The 15,008-nt window shown below is 43.3% G+C and overlaps 1 protein-coding gene across 3 annotated transcripts in view; it reads right to left on the reverse strand.

Annotated features, from left to right (window-relative positions):
• The window catches only part of FRMPD4 (FERM and PDZ domain containing 4), a 1,388,782-nt gene that overhangs the window by 82,218 nt on the left and 1,291,556 nt on the right, over nt 1-15,008 (reverse strand). For 2 of the 3 annotated variants that reach the window (XM_078657870.1, XM_078657873.1), the window contains exons 10-11: nt 12,282-12,418; nt 5,977-6,103 (exon numbers count right to left, since the gene is read on the reverse strand). In XM_078657870.1, coding sequence (XP_078513996.1) covers nt 5,977-6,103; nt 12,282-12,418 — 264 coding nt within the window. Of the gene's footprint in view, nt 1-5,976; nt 6,104-6,197; nt 6,255-12,281; nt 12,419-15,008 lie in introns of those variants that run through there. The other variant, XM_078657872.1, reaches the window with a different exon arrangement.

Raw genomic sequence — 15,008 nt, forward strand, 5'->3', positions numbered from 1 at the left:
ATTAACTTATGACTAGTCGTCGCAGAAAACTGATAAGGTAAATTCAAGGTAATATACACGATGACCAATAGAGTAAATGGATCGTCATCACCGCATCACTTCGTGCTGCTGGCGAAAAGTAGTAGAAGAGGCGTAGGTACACACTCCTGGTCCAAAAAGAACTTAATAAAGAAGACGCCTCTTCTACTACTTTCGCCAGCAGCACGAAGTGATGCGGTGATGACGATTCATTTACTCTATTGGTCATCATGTATATTACCTTGAATTTACCTCATCAGTTTTCTGCGACGACTAGTCATAAATTCATTAGAGCCCTGACGAAGTTCCTACTAGGAACGAAATGCGTTGGCTGTGTGAAGTTCTTGGTAAACATTACCGAAATAAAGAGGATAACTTGAACTAAAAGAACGTCTGTTGAATTTCATTGAGTGCACCTTCCGCTTTCCATGAACATATTGACCAGAATTATGCCCTAGGACGACGGGGACAGGAAGTGTGTCGCACCAGAGTTATAATCATAATTGTACTTGTGTTTTGGTTGTGCTAAACCTTGGTTGGTCGTCCTGTTCTTTAGTTTGTCGATACTGGATAATACCCTGTGTTAACTTTACCACTTCTATTCCAACCCCAACAATACTATGGAACTTCAATTCAATAAGACTTATTTAGAGGCACTTAACTCCTTAGGTATTGAAGTTGAGGCTTATTCAAGGAGGTGCTACTGGGAAGAAACTGGACCTTCAAATTTAAACAAATATATCAGAATTGAAAATCCATGGCAGTAACCTGCTAAGTGGATTTATGACTATTGGAAATACCACAAAAAGAACTGCTGAGCTGCTGAAAGCTGCCAGCTTACTGAATGCATGTCTCTCTCACTTCTTAAATTGATCACATTGCTAAGCACTGCGTCTCATAACATGATAACTGCACCTCAGTGGTCACCACGTATGACATGGAAAGACTTCCGATATTGGATCAAAACAAACACAACATCCTTCCATACAAGCACCCTACAATGTGTAGTGTGCTACCCATGTAGGCAAGCTCTTCGGCGTCCACATAGTGGAAGAAAGCCCTATATATATATTGCAATAAAATAAAATACAATATACAACTTGAAACATATGGCACATATGGCCTAATGTGTTGCTTCATCAGCAGAAGATTCCTCTATACCTTATCAATCAAGTGAGTCTGTGAGCTGGCAGTCAATGGCCTTGTGCAGCGGGAGGATTTACCTACTTGTCCATGTAAACTCATTGTCCTAGATCTCAAACAATATGTACTGGGCTTCGGGCTAGCTGGAATAATTGCTCACCCCTGCATGAGAGTAGATGGATGTACAAACTACATATTACAAAGGATGGTTTGAAGGAGGCATGTAACATTCGAAATGTGGCCAGGCTTTTTTTAAATGACTTCGACTGTCACTTTATGTGTATCAATCCTGAAGTAACAGGTCTCAAGTCAAGCAGAGTTCATGGCGTGAATCTGGCAGCCCAGTGCGCGCACCCTGTCCTTGTCTCTCCTGGTGAAAATAATTTCAAGTCCCCTGGCATGCACCAAAACCTTCCAAGTGTGGAGATTGATGAAGCAGGAAATGAACTGATTTACTATAGAGATGGACACTGATAAAAACATATTTACATTTCAGTGACAAGTTTCAGAACACTTTTAACTACCACGCACTACAATAATAACTAACAGAACATGGAACACATCAGTGCCAAAGGTGTGCCATATAGGTGTGAAGGTGACAGCCTTGGAAGCTGATTCTCATATAGCACTTGGTGGCCATGGGCCAAGTCCAGGGGGATCCATGAGGAGTGAAAATGGGCTAAGTCTGGACTGAGTGAACACGACTAGCAGGAGGCAAATGGGTCCATGACAACTCCTGATGAGGGCCTCCTGGCATAGGCTAACGTCACTTAGGTTGGTGGAGCAGAGAAGAACTCCCAAAATACAAGTAGAATCGCTTTAATGGTCTAATCTGTAGAGAACTCAGCAAGCATATTTAAATGTCAGTACCTGAGAGTGTCTGTTGCACAGAAATCAAACAAAAGACATTTGATTCTCCTTGTAATTTTCGCCATACACAGAGTGCAGAAATAAACAATGATACAGCTCAAAAAAAACTTTGCGTTTATAACAACTTTTCAACCACAGCTATAACATGGCGGTGTTGTTTGCTCAGTATATTCACGTCAGCAGAGAGTGTGAGCTGACTAATGAACCAGTATGTGCTTCTGACTAATGAACCAGTAGGTGCTACTGCTAATTACAAGCGACTGCCTGTGTACAAACTGATGATTCAGTGTAAAAATACCAGAAATGCACTTATAATACTCGCACCAATGAAGTGAACAGGCGCACTTTGGATCATGATACGGCCCCAGGTCTGGCAAAATTGTGGCGCTAAGTTTTCAAATGCAATGGTGGTAATTTTATGACCCTGTTTTTATAAACATACCATCAAATAGCACCGCTGGAGCTTTCGAAGGATTCTGACCGAAATAGCTTCAGTCCATTGCTTGGTGAGACACTCCATCTCCTGTTATACGCACATAGGGGAATATTTACATTGCCCCTACGGCACTTTTACGCCACCGGAGTGCCACTTTTGTGATGCTCTGGAGGCACAGAGTGCCGGCCCATATTTACAAAGTCAGGCAAAGCCAACCTGAATGGCTTTTCATGGCCTTGTAAATATGGAGTAAGGCAATGCCTTACTCTGTGTAGAAAGGGCGTTCCATGGGTATAACTGTGGGCGTTCCCACGCAAAATCCATTGTGTTTTGACACTGCCCCAGGTTTAAAACATACAGTACATCTAGGACAATGCCAAAACTAATGCCTTCCCAAAGCAGGCGTAGCAAGGAGAGATGTTTACGTTTCTCCTCGGTTTTTCTTCCTTCTATGTGTACTGCATTTTGCAGCACACATAGAATGAGGAAAACGTCTTCTTTTTGTGCAGAAAGATTAACAATCATGCCAACACACAGAAACTCTTGCACATGGTGCAAGGGTGCCTGCATTGGTGCTCGGCTGCAGTTTGTGCGCCAGCAGAAAGGACAAGGATCCACTGTATCTCGTAGATACATCGCATTCCTGCCCTTTTCTTTTGACATAGGGCAGGGCAGCTAGAAGGCTTGCGGTACTCCCCTATGGCAAAATATATAAAAATAGGCTCCATGGTGTCAAGTTTAAGTAGAAATGCCATGGCGTATGTCTGTCTCTAACGCAATGCTCTTGGTGCTAGTATAGTGCATAGATACTAGTGTCAATTGGGAGGTAGAGACAGCAAGAAAAGAAGTAGAAGGTCTGCTACACATGGATTGAGTTTTAATACAGTTAGTGCATCTGCAGGACTCTGGCATTTGTAAGTGATCGTCCGTTTGAGGCATTTAGACCCTGGTTGAGAGATTGCACTTGTATATGAAAAATGTGCGGTTGCAATTGACGCAAAGTGATTCAAAGCAGAGCAAAGTGTTGATGAAATATTTAGGGGCACATTTATCAAGAAATCACATAGCACAGCAAGTCATGGTAGGGAAAGGGCAGGAAGGGCCATATTTAACATTAAACAGTGCATTTCTGTCTTTTACTTGCGCTGGCGCACAATGTGCTGTCTAGCGCCAATGCAGGGACCCTTGCACCATGATGCAAGGGTGTCTGTTTTGAAAGTGGGTTTGCTTTTGGTCAGGGGCACCTTCCTGCACAAAACAATCCTCTGAGGCATTTTCCTTTCTATGTTTGCTGCAGAATGCAGCATCCTGCAGCACAGATAGAAAAAGTTAAAACGAGGAGACATAAAGATATGTCTCCTTGTTACGCCTCACCTATGGAGCGTAGCATTTTGATGCATTCCTAGGTCAACAGTAATGATAAATCAGTGAATGTGACAAAGTCCATGGGTAAATATGTGGGAACACCCACGCACCACCCATGGAACGCCTCCCTGGGGCAGAATAACGCAATGCAGCAATTTATGCTGCGTTGTATTACTATATATTTATCAAGCCATGCAGGGCACCGAAGGTGGCCTTGCGTAGCTTGATAAATCTAAATTAGTAGTGGCACCTCCCTTGCGCCCCCTTGCGTGGCACCAAGGGGACACAAATTTTTGATAACTATGCCCCCCACTTCCAAGCATAAAACTTTTTTACACTGTAAAGTTGCCTTTAGAGTAGCATAAATAGTGCTTTGCACTATGTTAAGTCAAGGGGACGTTCCATGGGTGGTACTTTGTCTTGCATTCCCCTGCTACCACTCATGGTTTTTAACACAAAGTCAGATGTATCAAGGTTGTCAGAATCCGCTTTGTATCCAAAAAGAAGGCCTCCTTGAAACAGGTGTTAATTAGGAGAAATGTTTACATTTCAATGACTGGATGTATGCTACACTTTAGAGCACACATCTGTTGTGTGAAATAGTTTTTAAAAAAATGATCTAAGCATGTTCTTTAAAACCTATGCCGGACAGCCACACCTTTGCACTATGGCGCTAGACAGACAGTTTATGTGACCATCAATGAGGAAGGGACCCACACCAGACCATATTTAGTAAATATGCTCTGTGCTTCTCTCCCCGCTTTCTTCAATACAAAGCAGTGGAGCAACTTTGGTTGCTTGGCTGCGTTTAGCAATTTTCTCAATAAATCTACCCCTTCATTCAGTAAGATTTTGCTCCCGAGTGAAGAACCACATCACTGTCACTTGGACCCTTCCCCCAGCCTAGAAGACTGAGTTGTGGTCCATATTTCAAAAGTATTTTGTCTTAGTGTCAGCATCCTAGGCAATATGGAAAATGAGCATTGTTATGCATTTAAGCCCAGATTTACAAAGATTTTGAGTTGGGTTTGCATTATGTTTTTGAGGCGGACGTAAAATCCATTTTGTTATTTACAAAGCAACGTGAATGCCTTGAGTTACTTTGTGTCAGGGAAGTGTTCCATGTGCGGTGCGTTAGCGTTTCTATGCCTCCACCCATGAATTTTGCGTAAACCCACATTTACAAAGAGTTGTTTGGGTCAAAATGGTGCCGCTGCCCAAGGCTGATTTAACAAGATCTTTATTTCTCCTCGTTATTTCCTCTTCGCATGTATGCTGCATTCTGCAGCTCATATACAAAGTAGAAAAAGCCTCCCAAGCTTATTTTTTGTACGGCAAGGTACCCACGTGGCGCAGGTTCGCTTGCACTGGTGCTACTAGGCAGCCCAAAGTGCACCAACCCAGGAAGAGAGCAGAGCTGCGCCATTTCTTTGAAAAATTGGCACAATTTCACCCTCATACGAAACACGAGGCAGCACCGGGTTGCATGCAATGGGGCAGATTTACAATTACTGGCGCATCCCTGCAAATTAGCAGGGATGCGCCAGTAATTGAGCGCCGCAGCTCCGTCACCCATGATGCGCCGCATTTACAATGCGGCGCACCAAGGGGGCCAAAACGGCACAGATGCGTCACGCATCTGTGCCATAAAGGCGGCACATTGCTGGAGCTGCGTTGCGCCTGTGACGCAGCTCCAGCAATGCTCCAGCAATGCTCTGGGGGGTCCTATTCTTTCAATGCTGCCTCAAGCCTTACGCCTGCTTCAAGCAGGCGCAGGGTTTTGACGCAGCATTAGCCTAAAAGTGACTGAGTAAAATCTTTTAGATTTCACTCAGCCACTTTTAGGAGGCGTTCCTTCGCAGGAACGCCCCCCACCCTGCGCAGGAACGCCTCCTTATGGTGCAGGGCTTTACAACATGACGCATCTCCCATGGTGCATCTTTTGCGCCGCCACTGCGTCACAAAAGTGACGCAACGGCGGCGTAAAAGAGGCGCAAGGGGCTTGTAAATCTGCCCCAATGTTTCTAAATCGGGGGCCTTGATTTTATCTGTTCTTTCTAACACAAACAAAATGGAAACTGTTCTTTGCACTCATTTCAATTTACTAAGCTCATGCCACCGGTTAGTAGCACGAATTGTGTTACCTTTTTGCCTGGCGGAACCAAGTTTTGATTTGCTTTGACAAGGTGTGACAGGGCTTTCTTGATGTTCTTCTCCTTCATGCTCTGCAGCACAGCAGATGGGAGGAAGGTCTCCAGGCCCCATTCTTTCCTGAAAGAGAAGGCAAGCTTTAATCGCACATTCTCATGGCCAATGATTAACTTAGAGCTAAACAGACGCTGCGGTTCGTGCCTCGGGGAATCACCTCCAGCGCATCGGAGAGCTCATTAAGACCCAGACTCTGCAGCAGGGACGGTTTTTTTTTTGCGTGCGTAAGGCTCGCGCTGAGGTAACACGTTCAGGCGCGTCTGCGTTGGAGGCATGAAGTGTTTAATTCTCAGTACTCTGGCTTCATCGAATCACAGAATAATGATGCCTCAACAAGTACTAAAAACAGAAGTTTTTTTTGTCACACTTGAATTACGGAAATGAGAATTCGTGCTGCAGAAATAAAACTGCGACATCGGTTACCACAGAATTAAACACGGACTAGAGCACAGCTCTTTAACTGCCTTCTCGAGTTACATTAACTCTTCTTTAATTCACAGCAACATATAAGCGTTTTTTTTTCATTCACAGCAAAATATGAACACTTTTTTTTCATTCACAGCGAAATGTAAACTTCTTTTTTTTTAATTCACAGCAAAATATAAACTGTTTTTACACCACGATGGCTCAGATGTAAAGGTTTTTTTTATAACAATGTATTTGGACTAGATGCTTGCCGGAGTATTGGCAGAGGAAGAATGTAACTTCTGTTTAAACAGATCTTACAGATCGATGATAGGCATAGACACTGCAACACATTGTTGGAAGGGAATGCTCAAACCAATGCTTCATGTGGGAGCATTCCATTCCATCCTTTTTTTTAACTTCTCTGAGCCGTTACAAAAGAGAGCCAGCTGTGTTCAAACCCGCCTTAACAAAGCTGGAATGCCACTGCCCACCTTCGATGGCTAAGACCCTACTATGCATGGGAACACAAACATGGCAGATCCGTTTCGCCTGTTTGCCTAATTTGTCAATAAATAGTCAGGTGAGGCTTCCATTGCAAGGCACAGTGAGTATGACGCTCATATCTGGCCACAGTTCTGCCTCCTAAGGGATATTCACGAAGACCATAAAAAAATGGATGGAAATGTTGCTTTAACACTTACTATACTTATACAGCACACTCTAACATCTGATCGGTCTCTAGGCACTGATAACAGGAGCTAATTATCCAACTCAATGGTAGTCATATTATCGACCTCGGGAGGATGAAAGGTTAAGTGGACCCTCTGGAATTCAGACCAATGAGCTCAGGTAATACACATATATCTACAATGGGAGCATATGCATTGTGACACTTTCTAGTCAGTATTCCATGTGATAATGTTGGCATGGCTCTGTTATTACATAAAAGGATAAACCATATGGAAATCATCCTTGTCCTGCAACAATAAATACACCTAACCTGAATTGCTGAGAACTCCCAAAACAGTTTCGAATGAATACAGCCCCATTAATGAACTGCAGCTTTTGTTACCATCCAGAAACCACATGAGCTAGTAATTTTGCTTGAACTGCTCCTCTAAATGCAAGTCAGACATTTCTTTGCATATAACTGGCCCTGTCTCTAATACCACAGATGAGCTAAACGTATAGAATTACTTTTCATCTAGGCAATTTCCATATCTCAGGAAGCGTTAGTGTGAACAACTCTGTCCCTTACTTTTTGCTTGCTTCAGTGAGCGAGAAATGTACTCACTGGGAGTCCCAGGCCACCAGTTTCCAGGGTTCCCATCCACCACTTTTCCATTGACTTACAGATTCCTTCCTACTGTATGGTCCATGTCATTTGTGACTCCCCGAGCTCTCAGGGCCTAACTACTCAAGCTGCATTATATACATTATACGACCAAAAAACATCTGGCTTTGCATTTAATTTCAGATGCGCTGTTCCTTTCCTTTAGGCAAGGGTCAAGGCCAATCTGCATATCATATATTCTTTTCTAAAAAGGGCCAGACAGGCTAAAAGCAAGCATTGGCATAGCCAATCGATTGCACCTTTATTTGAGAGTGTTGACTTGGCCCATGTTTGTCCGTGAAGAATTGTTTAATAAAAGAAAAATTTAAAAAGCTCAAAATACTGGAGGCAAACCAAACACATATTTTAGACTTATAGGCCTCCAGGAGAAGTGTCATATTAAGTATACCTCCGGCCTCAGACATCGGCTGAGTAATTGCAGCAGATGGCCCTTCCCCCAGTGCTGTGAAAGGCTTTGGGTGCCAAAGCTCGTGCTTCCAAGCAATATGTGGATTGGAAGAGATGATGCAAAAGCAACCCTTATAACAGTTGCTTTACTTTTACAGAAAAGCTTTGCTGGATCAGGAGCAACAAAGAGCATATTGAAGGGATGAAGTGGCACAAGAGGGAGAGAGCTAGCAAACACATGGGGGCAGATGTATCAAGCCTTTTGCTACGCGAATTTCGGCCTTTGCGAATCGCAAAAGGTCTTTTTGCATGTTTTGGCATGCATCAAAAATTCGCAAAATAAGAAATAGCAAAAATTTGCGATTCCTTATTTTGCCATAGCATTTAAGGAATCGCAATTTTGCGATTCCTTAAATGCTATGTATGTAGCATTTTTGAATTGCGATTTCTGTTTAAGAATTCGCAAATTACCACCAACTTGTAGTTGATGGTAATTTGCGAAGTCTTTAAAAAATGCACAATTTAGCATTTTTGATGGTGGCATGTGACGCACACACATGCCCATAGGGCATGTATGTGCGCCATATGCACACACATGTACATTTCAGGGGTGCAGCAGGGTGTCTTTGAGACACCCCTGCACCCTTGAAATAATTCTCAAATTGCGATTAGCAAATTGCGAATTCGCAATTTGAGAATTACTTCACAATCATTCCTATGGGCCTCCTGGCCCATAGGAATGCATGGGAAATTATTCCTTATTTGCGAATTCGCAAAATGCGAATGCGCAAATAAGGAAGATTAAAGAATCGCAAAAAAATAGTGATTTTTTTCATACATTCCATTTTGCGAATTCTAAATAGCGATTCCTTAAAAATCGCTATTTAGGATTCGCAAAATGGAATCTTGATACATCTGCCCCATGCACTCTCATGGAGAGCTGAATGAAAAAATAAAAAAGCAGTTCCTTAAATGTGTCCAGTGAAAGATACAAGTCAACCAATCAACAGGATTACAAACAGTCAATGCCCCAGGGGAGGGGAAAGCACAAGACAAGGAAGGCAAGCCAGCAAGTAAGAAGCAAGCAAATGAAAGTGACAATAAAGCCAGCCAATGGTGAGCAATGGGTGGCTGTGAGAATGTAAACTGACAATAGATCGTTCATACCCACACAGCTTGCACTGTCTGGTAAACTTTACTTAACGACAGGCTACCCTGTGTAATTTCCTGTGGCTGAGAGGAATTGACTCACCCATCATTTTTTTGATCGGCTCAGTAGGTGTCAAAAACTTCCTAAGCACACAAACTCTTCTTCTCTGCATGACTGAAGGCTATGCAAAGCAGGACTCCGCCATATGACGTGGCCTGCAGTCAGCATCAACAATTGTGGGGGCCAACCCCACTGCACTGGTGTGTTCGGCAGCAGGGCCCAATCTTGTTCCCAATCATCTGTGGGTGGCCAACCCATTTTGTGCATGGCCTTCAGCTGTGCATACAGGCTGTGCACATGGAGGGCTGACCAGAGGGCCTGTCTTATACCAAGGCATTGACCCCAACCTGTGACAGACACCTAACACCAGCTGTACATGGCCTGTGGATGTGCACAGGAGTAGTTGGCCACAAGGCCTGTCCTGTAGCCAATAACATTTAAATGTTTGTAGACCCTAACATTAGCTTCACAAACCCTTGTCTCTAGCCAGGCCATGTGCCCAACCACTTCAGTGGGCAGCCAACCCCCTGCTTCACGCCGCCTTTGTCCGTGCACAGCGGGAGATTGACTCCTGAACCAGAATTGGTTTAAAACCAGTTCTGCCACTCATCATACCTCCAGGGGCAAATATACATTCTTGGTTGGAGTTAACAGCCTTATTTTTCAGACAAAAAAAGGCTTGGGCTCAGCACCAGTAGGAAACAGTGTCAGTAACTGGGCACTTAGCAAGAACCAGCTTTATCCCTGATAGAGGGGAGGAGAGTTAGCTAAATAAAGGGATGGAAAGGAATGTGCTTGGAGTGCTTCCAGAGGGAAGACGATTTCAGCCATCTTGATTTTGGGGCTTCTGAACATTTGTAGAGTAAAGTCAAGAAGAGTGCAAAAGGAGGTGGGTATAAGATGAGAAACTAGGCAGGACTGGATAGAGAAAATCGTCCGATTTCTGGATAGTGTACCAGAGAAGGCTGGCACCTCACCACAATCTCATCAGAAAATTCCTGGACTGGGTGAAACTACTGAAGAAGAAGAAGACCACTGGGTCACATGGCTGACCTCCTCTTTGCCTCCTCAAGTGGTAAAAAAATACAGAAAGACTGTGATGGAGGCCATACTGGCCATAGAGGACTGTGCCCTTTAAGAACCCTGCTTAGAGAGAGTCCTAGTAATTAGAAGCCTGCCCTGAAGACTTAGAGAAAAAACTGGTTTGTACTTTTTGGGGCTTTTTGCCTTGCATAAAAAGGGTTTAAAGGGAACTTGGGCAATCTGTATCTGGACTCCTGGAGCCCTGATCAGCTTCATCTTCTAACCTTACCCTGCTAAAAAGTGACTACCCCGAAGATAAAACCTTGAACTGAAGCTAGGGAGCAAACCCATCCCAGCTACAAAGCAACTTCCAGGGCTATGAAATCAAGCTTGGCCAGGCTCGGCTAGACCTCTTGGTGTATCCGACCTCTGCTCCATCGTGGCCAGCCTAAAACTGGGCCTGCATCCTGGTCCACTGTGAACTGTTGTTTTTAATTGGCACATTACTTTATTGAGGTGCTTTTTGTCTTACAATTTAAAAAAAAAAAAATGTCTCCAGTTCCCCTTTAATACTTTTAATGGCTTTGATGTCTTTTTGCCCATTAGATTTTTATATTTTGCTCTAATTTGGTTTGGGAATTTTATTATGTTGTGTTCTTACTTTACAGTTATTGATACTTCTCTAGCCTAACATGCATGTCTCTCTCTGGAATTGCCAGCTCCTTCTGCTATAGCTACAAAGTGTTGAGCCATGTCTCCCTGACACTTGTATTGAGACCTGCTGGGGTGTGTTTATTAACATGGTAAGGGTGCCTATGTTGGCTTACCTTCCCAATGTTTTGGTAGCTTACACTCTGGCTAGGCAGCACATTGGGGCATATTTACAAGCCCCTTGCGCCGCTTTTGCGCCGCCATTGCATCACTTTTGTGACGCAGCGGCGGCGCAAAAGATGCGCCATGGTGCGGGGTATTTACAACGTGACGCATCTGGGAGATGCATCACGTTGTAAAGCTCTGCGCCAGAAGGAACGCCTCCTGAAAGTGGCTGAGTGAAATCCACAAGATTTCACTCAGTCATTTTGGTGCCCATGCTGCTGGCAGCATTGGAAGAATAGGGCCAACCGAGCATTGCTAGAGCTGCGTCGTGCTTGCGACGCAACTCCAGCAATGCGACACTTTTATGGCACAGATGCGTGAAGCATCTGTGCCGTTTTTGCCCCATGGTGCGCCACATTGTAAATGCAGCGCAACCATGTTAGCGTACGCATGGCGCACAATAAGTGGCGCATTACTGCTGATATGCAGGGATACGCGTGGAGAAGCGTGGCTCAGTGGTTAGAGGCGGCAGACCCGGAAGCTGAGATCGGCCGTGGACCAGGGTTCGATTCCCCGCCTCGGGCTCAAAATTCCACGGACTCGACAATTCTCGCTCCGGTGCCTACTCGACTCACGGGGTCACACTCGGCGACTCTGGGCAATAGCTTGCTTAATCTCCACTACGGCCCCTCGCGGCGGGATGCCTGGCTTTCACCTTGTGGATACCCTGCCGGGGTATCTCACAGGGGAATACCAGGACGGGTTCCCTAAGCAAGCGCCTTGATACCTTCGGGTGATACGTGCGCTATATAAGTCGCAATACATACATACATACAATACACTTATTGTAAATATGCCCCATTGTGCGCAAGCGCAGGGGAAAAGGACAGGAATGCGCCGTATTATATTAAATACGGCGCATTCCTGCACTTTCCCTGCCACACAGCGCTGCGGAACATGTTGGTGAATACAATGCATCCTTTTCTGAATAGGTGCTCAAGTGCTGCACAAATCATTCCGTCAAGCGGTGCGGTCATACTTACTCGATGTACTTGAGAGAGATTTTTTGGGTCTGCTTGGTGGTGACCGTCGCAATATACATTTGTAACGCCGCCAACCGTAGTGCAATGTCATACTTCAGCTCCGGTCCGAACCTTTCCTGCACAACGTCATTGCAACTCTGAAAAGAATCCAGTAGATGGCGCGTCAGGATTATAAATCACAGTTCAACATAAACTGGTAAATGATGAAGCGATAACAGGCAAGGTTGTATTTTTAGAACTGTATTAAAAAGGCAATAAATCATGAGTCCGTGATCAGCATACGGAGTAATATGCTGGAAGTGAGACAGACATTGGAATTATTGTCAAGTTATGCTTTATGCATGAAATTTTCCTCGGTGCGTCAGCTCTGTCTATTCCCGCACAAGACGCCCTCTCACCCCAGTGCCCCTAACAAAACCAATGGCAACTCTCCCCTCTCAGCTCTGTCCTGAATGTCCATACCTTTGATTTAGGGCAGCAGTGATGCATGCATTCATTTGTAGCACATAGTAGAGCACTGCCTGGGGATATTATAGTACGATAACGCAGAAGAATTGCAAATGGGGGTGAGTGTACCCTGTGCCAGGCCGCTTCTGTAAGATCACCACACGAGGGAGCTCCATTCCAAGCCTACAGAAATCCTTTCAAATATAAGGGGACATTTACTAGCGCTGCTAAATTTGGAAAAATCTGCTAAAACTTTGGGGCATATTATCAACACAGGCGATAAAATTATCGCTGCTTTTATCGGCCGAAAACTGCCGCTAAAGCTGCGATAATTTTATCGCCTGTGTTGATAATATGCCCCTTAGTGCCATGTTTGAGTCAGAAAAGTGATGCAAACGCAGCGCAAGTAGTTGTATTGGGATTTATTTTCCAATGCAAATTCTGATTTGCATTGAAAAGTACATTAAAGGAATGCAGAGTAACACTATACGCTACTTTTAGTCAAGGTCGCGCTCCCTGGATAGAACATAAGCCGCTCATGGATTTTGAGTGAAAAACCTAGCAGCTATATCATTGGCAGACAGGAATTGGCACCCAAACAAAATACACTCCTCGAGGCACACATAATTAAAAAAAAAAATTATTTTCTCAGAATTTTTCCAACTCTTCATGTGCGCTGCACGGCCCAGCACACATATAAAGTGGGAAAAGTGTTACACTATTTCAAAGCATAGTCATTTGTACTGAAGGCACCTTTCCGGTACCACACCTATTCTTGAGATCACACAAACTCTTACATTAGCACAAGGCAGCCCTAAGTGTGTCAGCTCAGGTGGGCGACAGAAACAGCACCATACCTTAGAAACAATGATGCTATTCGGCTCTCTCCCTTTCACGCAGCACCGTGCAACAACTTTGGTTGCCTTTCTGCGTTGCGTGAAATCGTATTGACGCAAGTCGCCACAGGGCAACGCAAGAAGCTATCTGGGATTTTCTAAGCCACCCAAAGCCCCTTTGCATGGCCTTTAATGGTTTAGTAAATCCACCCATTGATTTGTATGCAATTTCAAATGTTTTTAAAGTCAGTAAACCCAGGATTGCGCCAAAATGGTGTGCCTCCCAATCCCAGGTGTAACGAGGAAAAATATCTTTATTTGTCCTTGCTATTACCTTTTTTCTATGAGTGATGCATCCTGCATCATACATAGAAAAAGAAAAATCCCTTTGAGGATTGTTTTTGTGCATCAAGGTCTAACTTCCTGCCCAAAAACAATCCTGCTCGTAACACAGGCGAATCTATGACAAAATATCGAATACAAAAATATCTACATACAAAAATATCGCAACAAAAATATCGATTACATTAATATCGACATCCTATCTCTAAGAAGGTAAGTACAAAAATATCGAAAAAACACATATAGATGTCAAAAATATCGTTTTAAAAAACATATAGTTTTATTTTTAATATTAATAAAATAATACTTATAAATGTAATAAACATAGGTAAAAATATATTATAATATTTAAAATTAATAAATCATGTAATAAAAACAACTAATAATAAATATATAATACATAGTATATTCTTCATTAATAATAACTATAAAAATTATTTTAATAAGTTATAAATAAAAGAAAATATAATAAATTACAAACAAATTTATATAAATACAATAATAATATAAATAACAATTAATTAAAATGTAAAACAAATTGAAAAAAGGAAGGAAATGTTGGATAGCGTAGGGGTAAAAATTACTATTCCCACTCCAAAGACTGCAACAGTAGGGAAAGTGTTGGATAGCGTAGGGGTAACAATTACTATTCCCACTCCAGAGAGTGCAACAGTAGGGAAAGTGTTGGATAGTGTAGGGGTAAAAATTACTATTCCCACTCCACAGAGTGCAACAGTAGGGAAAGTGTTGGATAGCTTAGGGGTAACAATTACTATTCCCACTCCAGAGAGTGCAACAGTAGGGAAAGTGTTGGATAGCGTAGGGGTAAAAATTACTATTCCCACTCCAGAAATTGTAACAGTAGGGAAAGAGTTGGATAGCGTAGGGGTTTCAATTTCTATTCCCACTCCAGAGAGTGCAACAGTAGGGAAAGTGTTGGATAGCGTAGGGGTAACAATTACTATTCCAACTCCAGAGAGTGCAACAGTAGGGAAAGTGTTGGATAGCGTAGGGGTAACAATTACTATTCCAACTCCAGAGAGTGCAACAGTAGGGAAAGTGTTGGATAGCGTAGGGATAACAATTGCTATTCCCACTCCAG

The sequence above is a fragment of the Lissotriton helveticus genome, chromosome 8 (assembly GCF_964261635.1).
Source record: "Lissotriton helveticus chromosome 8, aLisHel1.1, whole genome shotgun sequence".
NCBI lineage: Eukaryota > Metazoa > Chordata > Amphibia > Caudata > Salamandridae > Lissotriton > Lissotriton helveticus.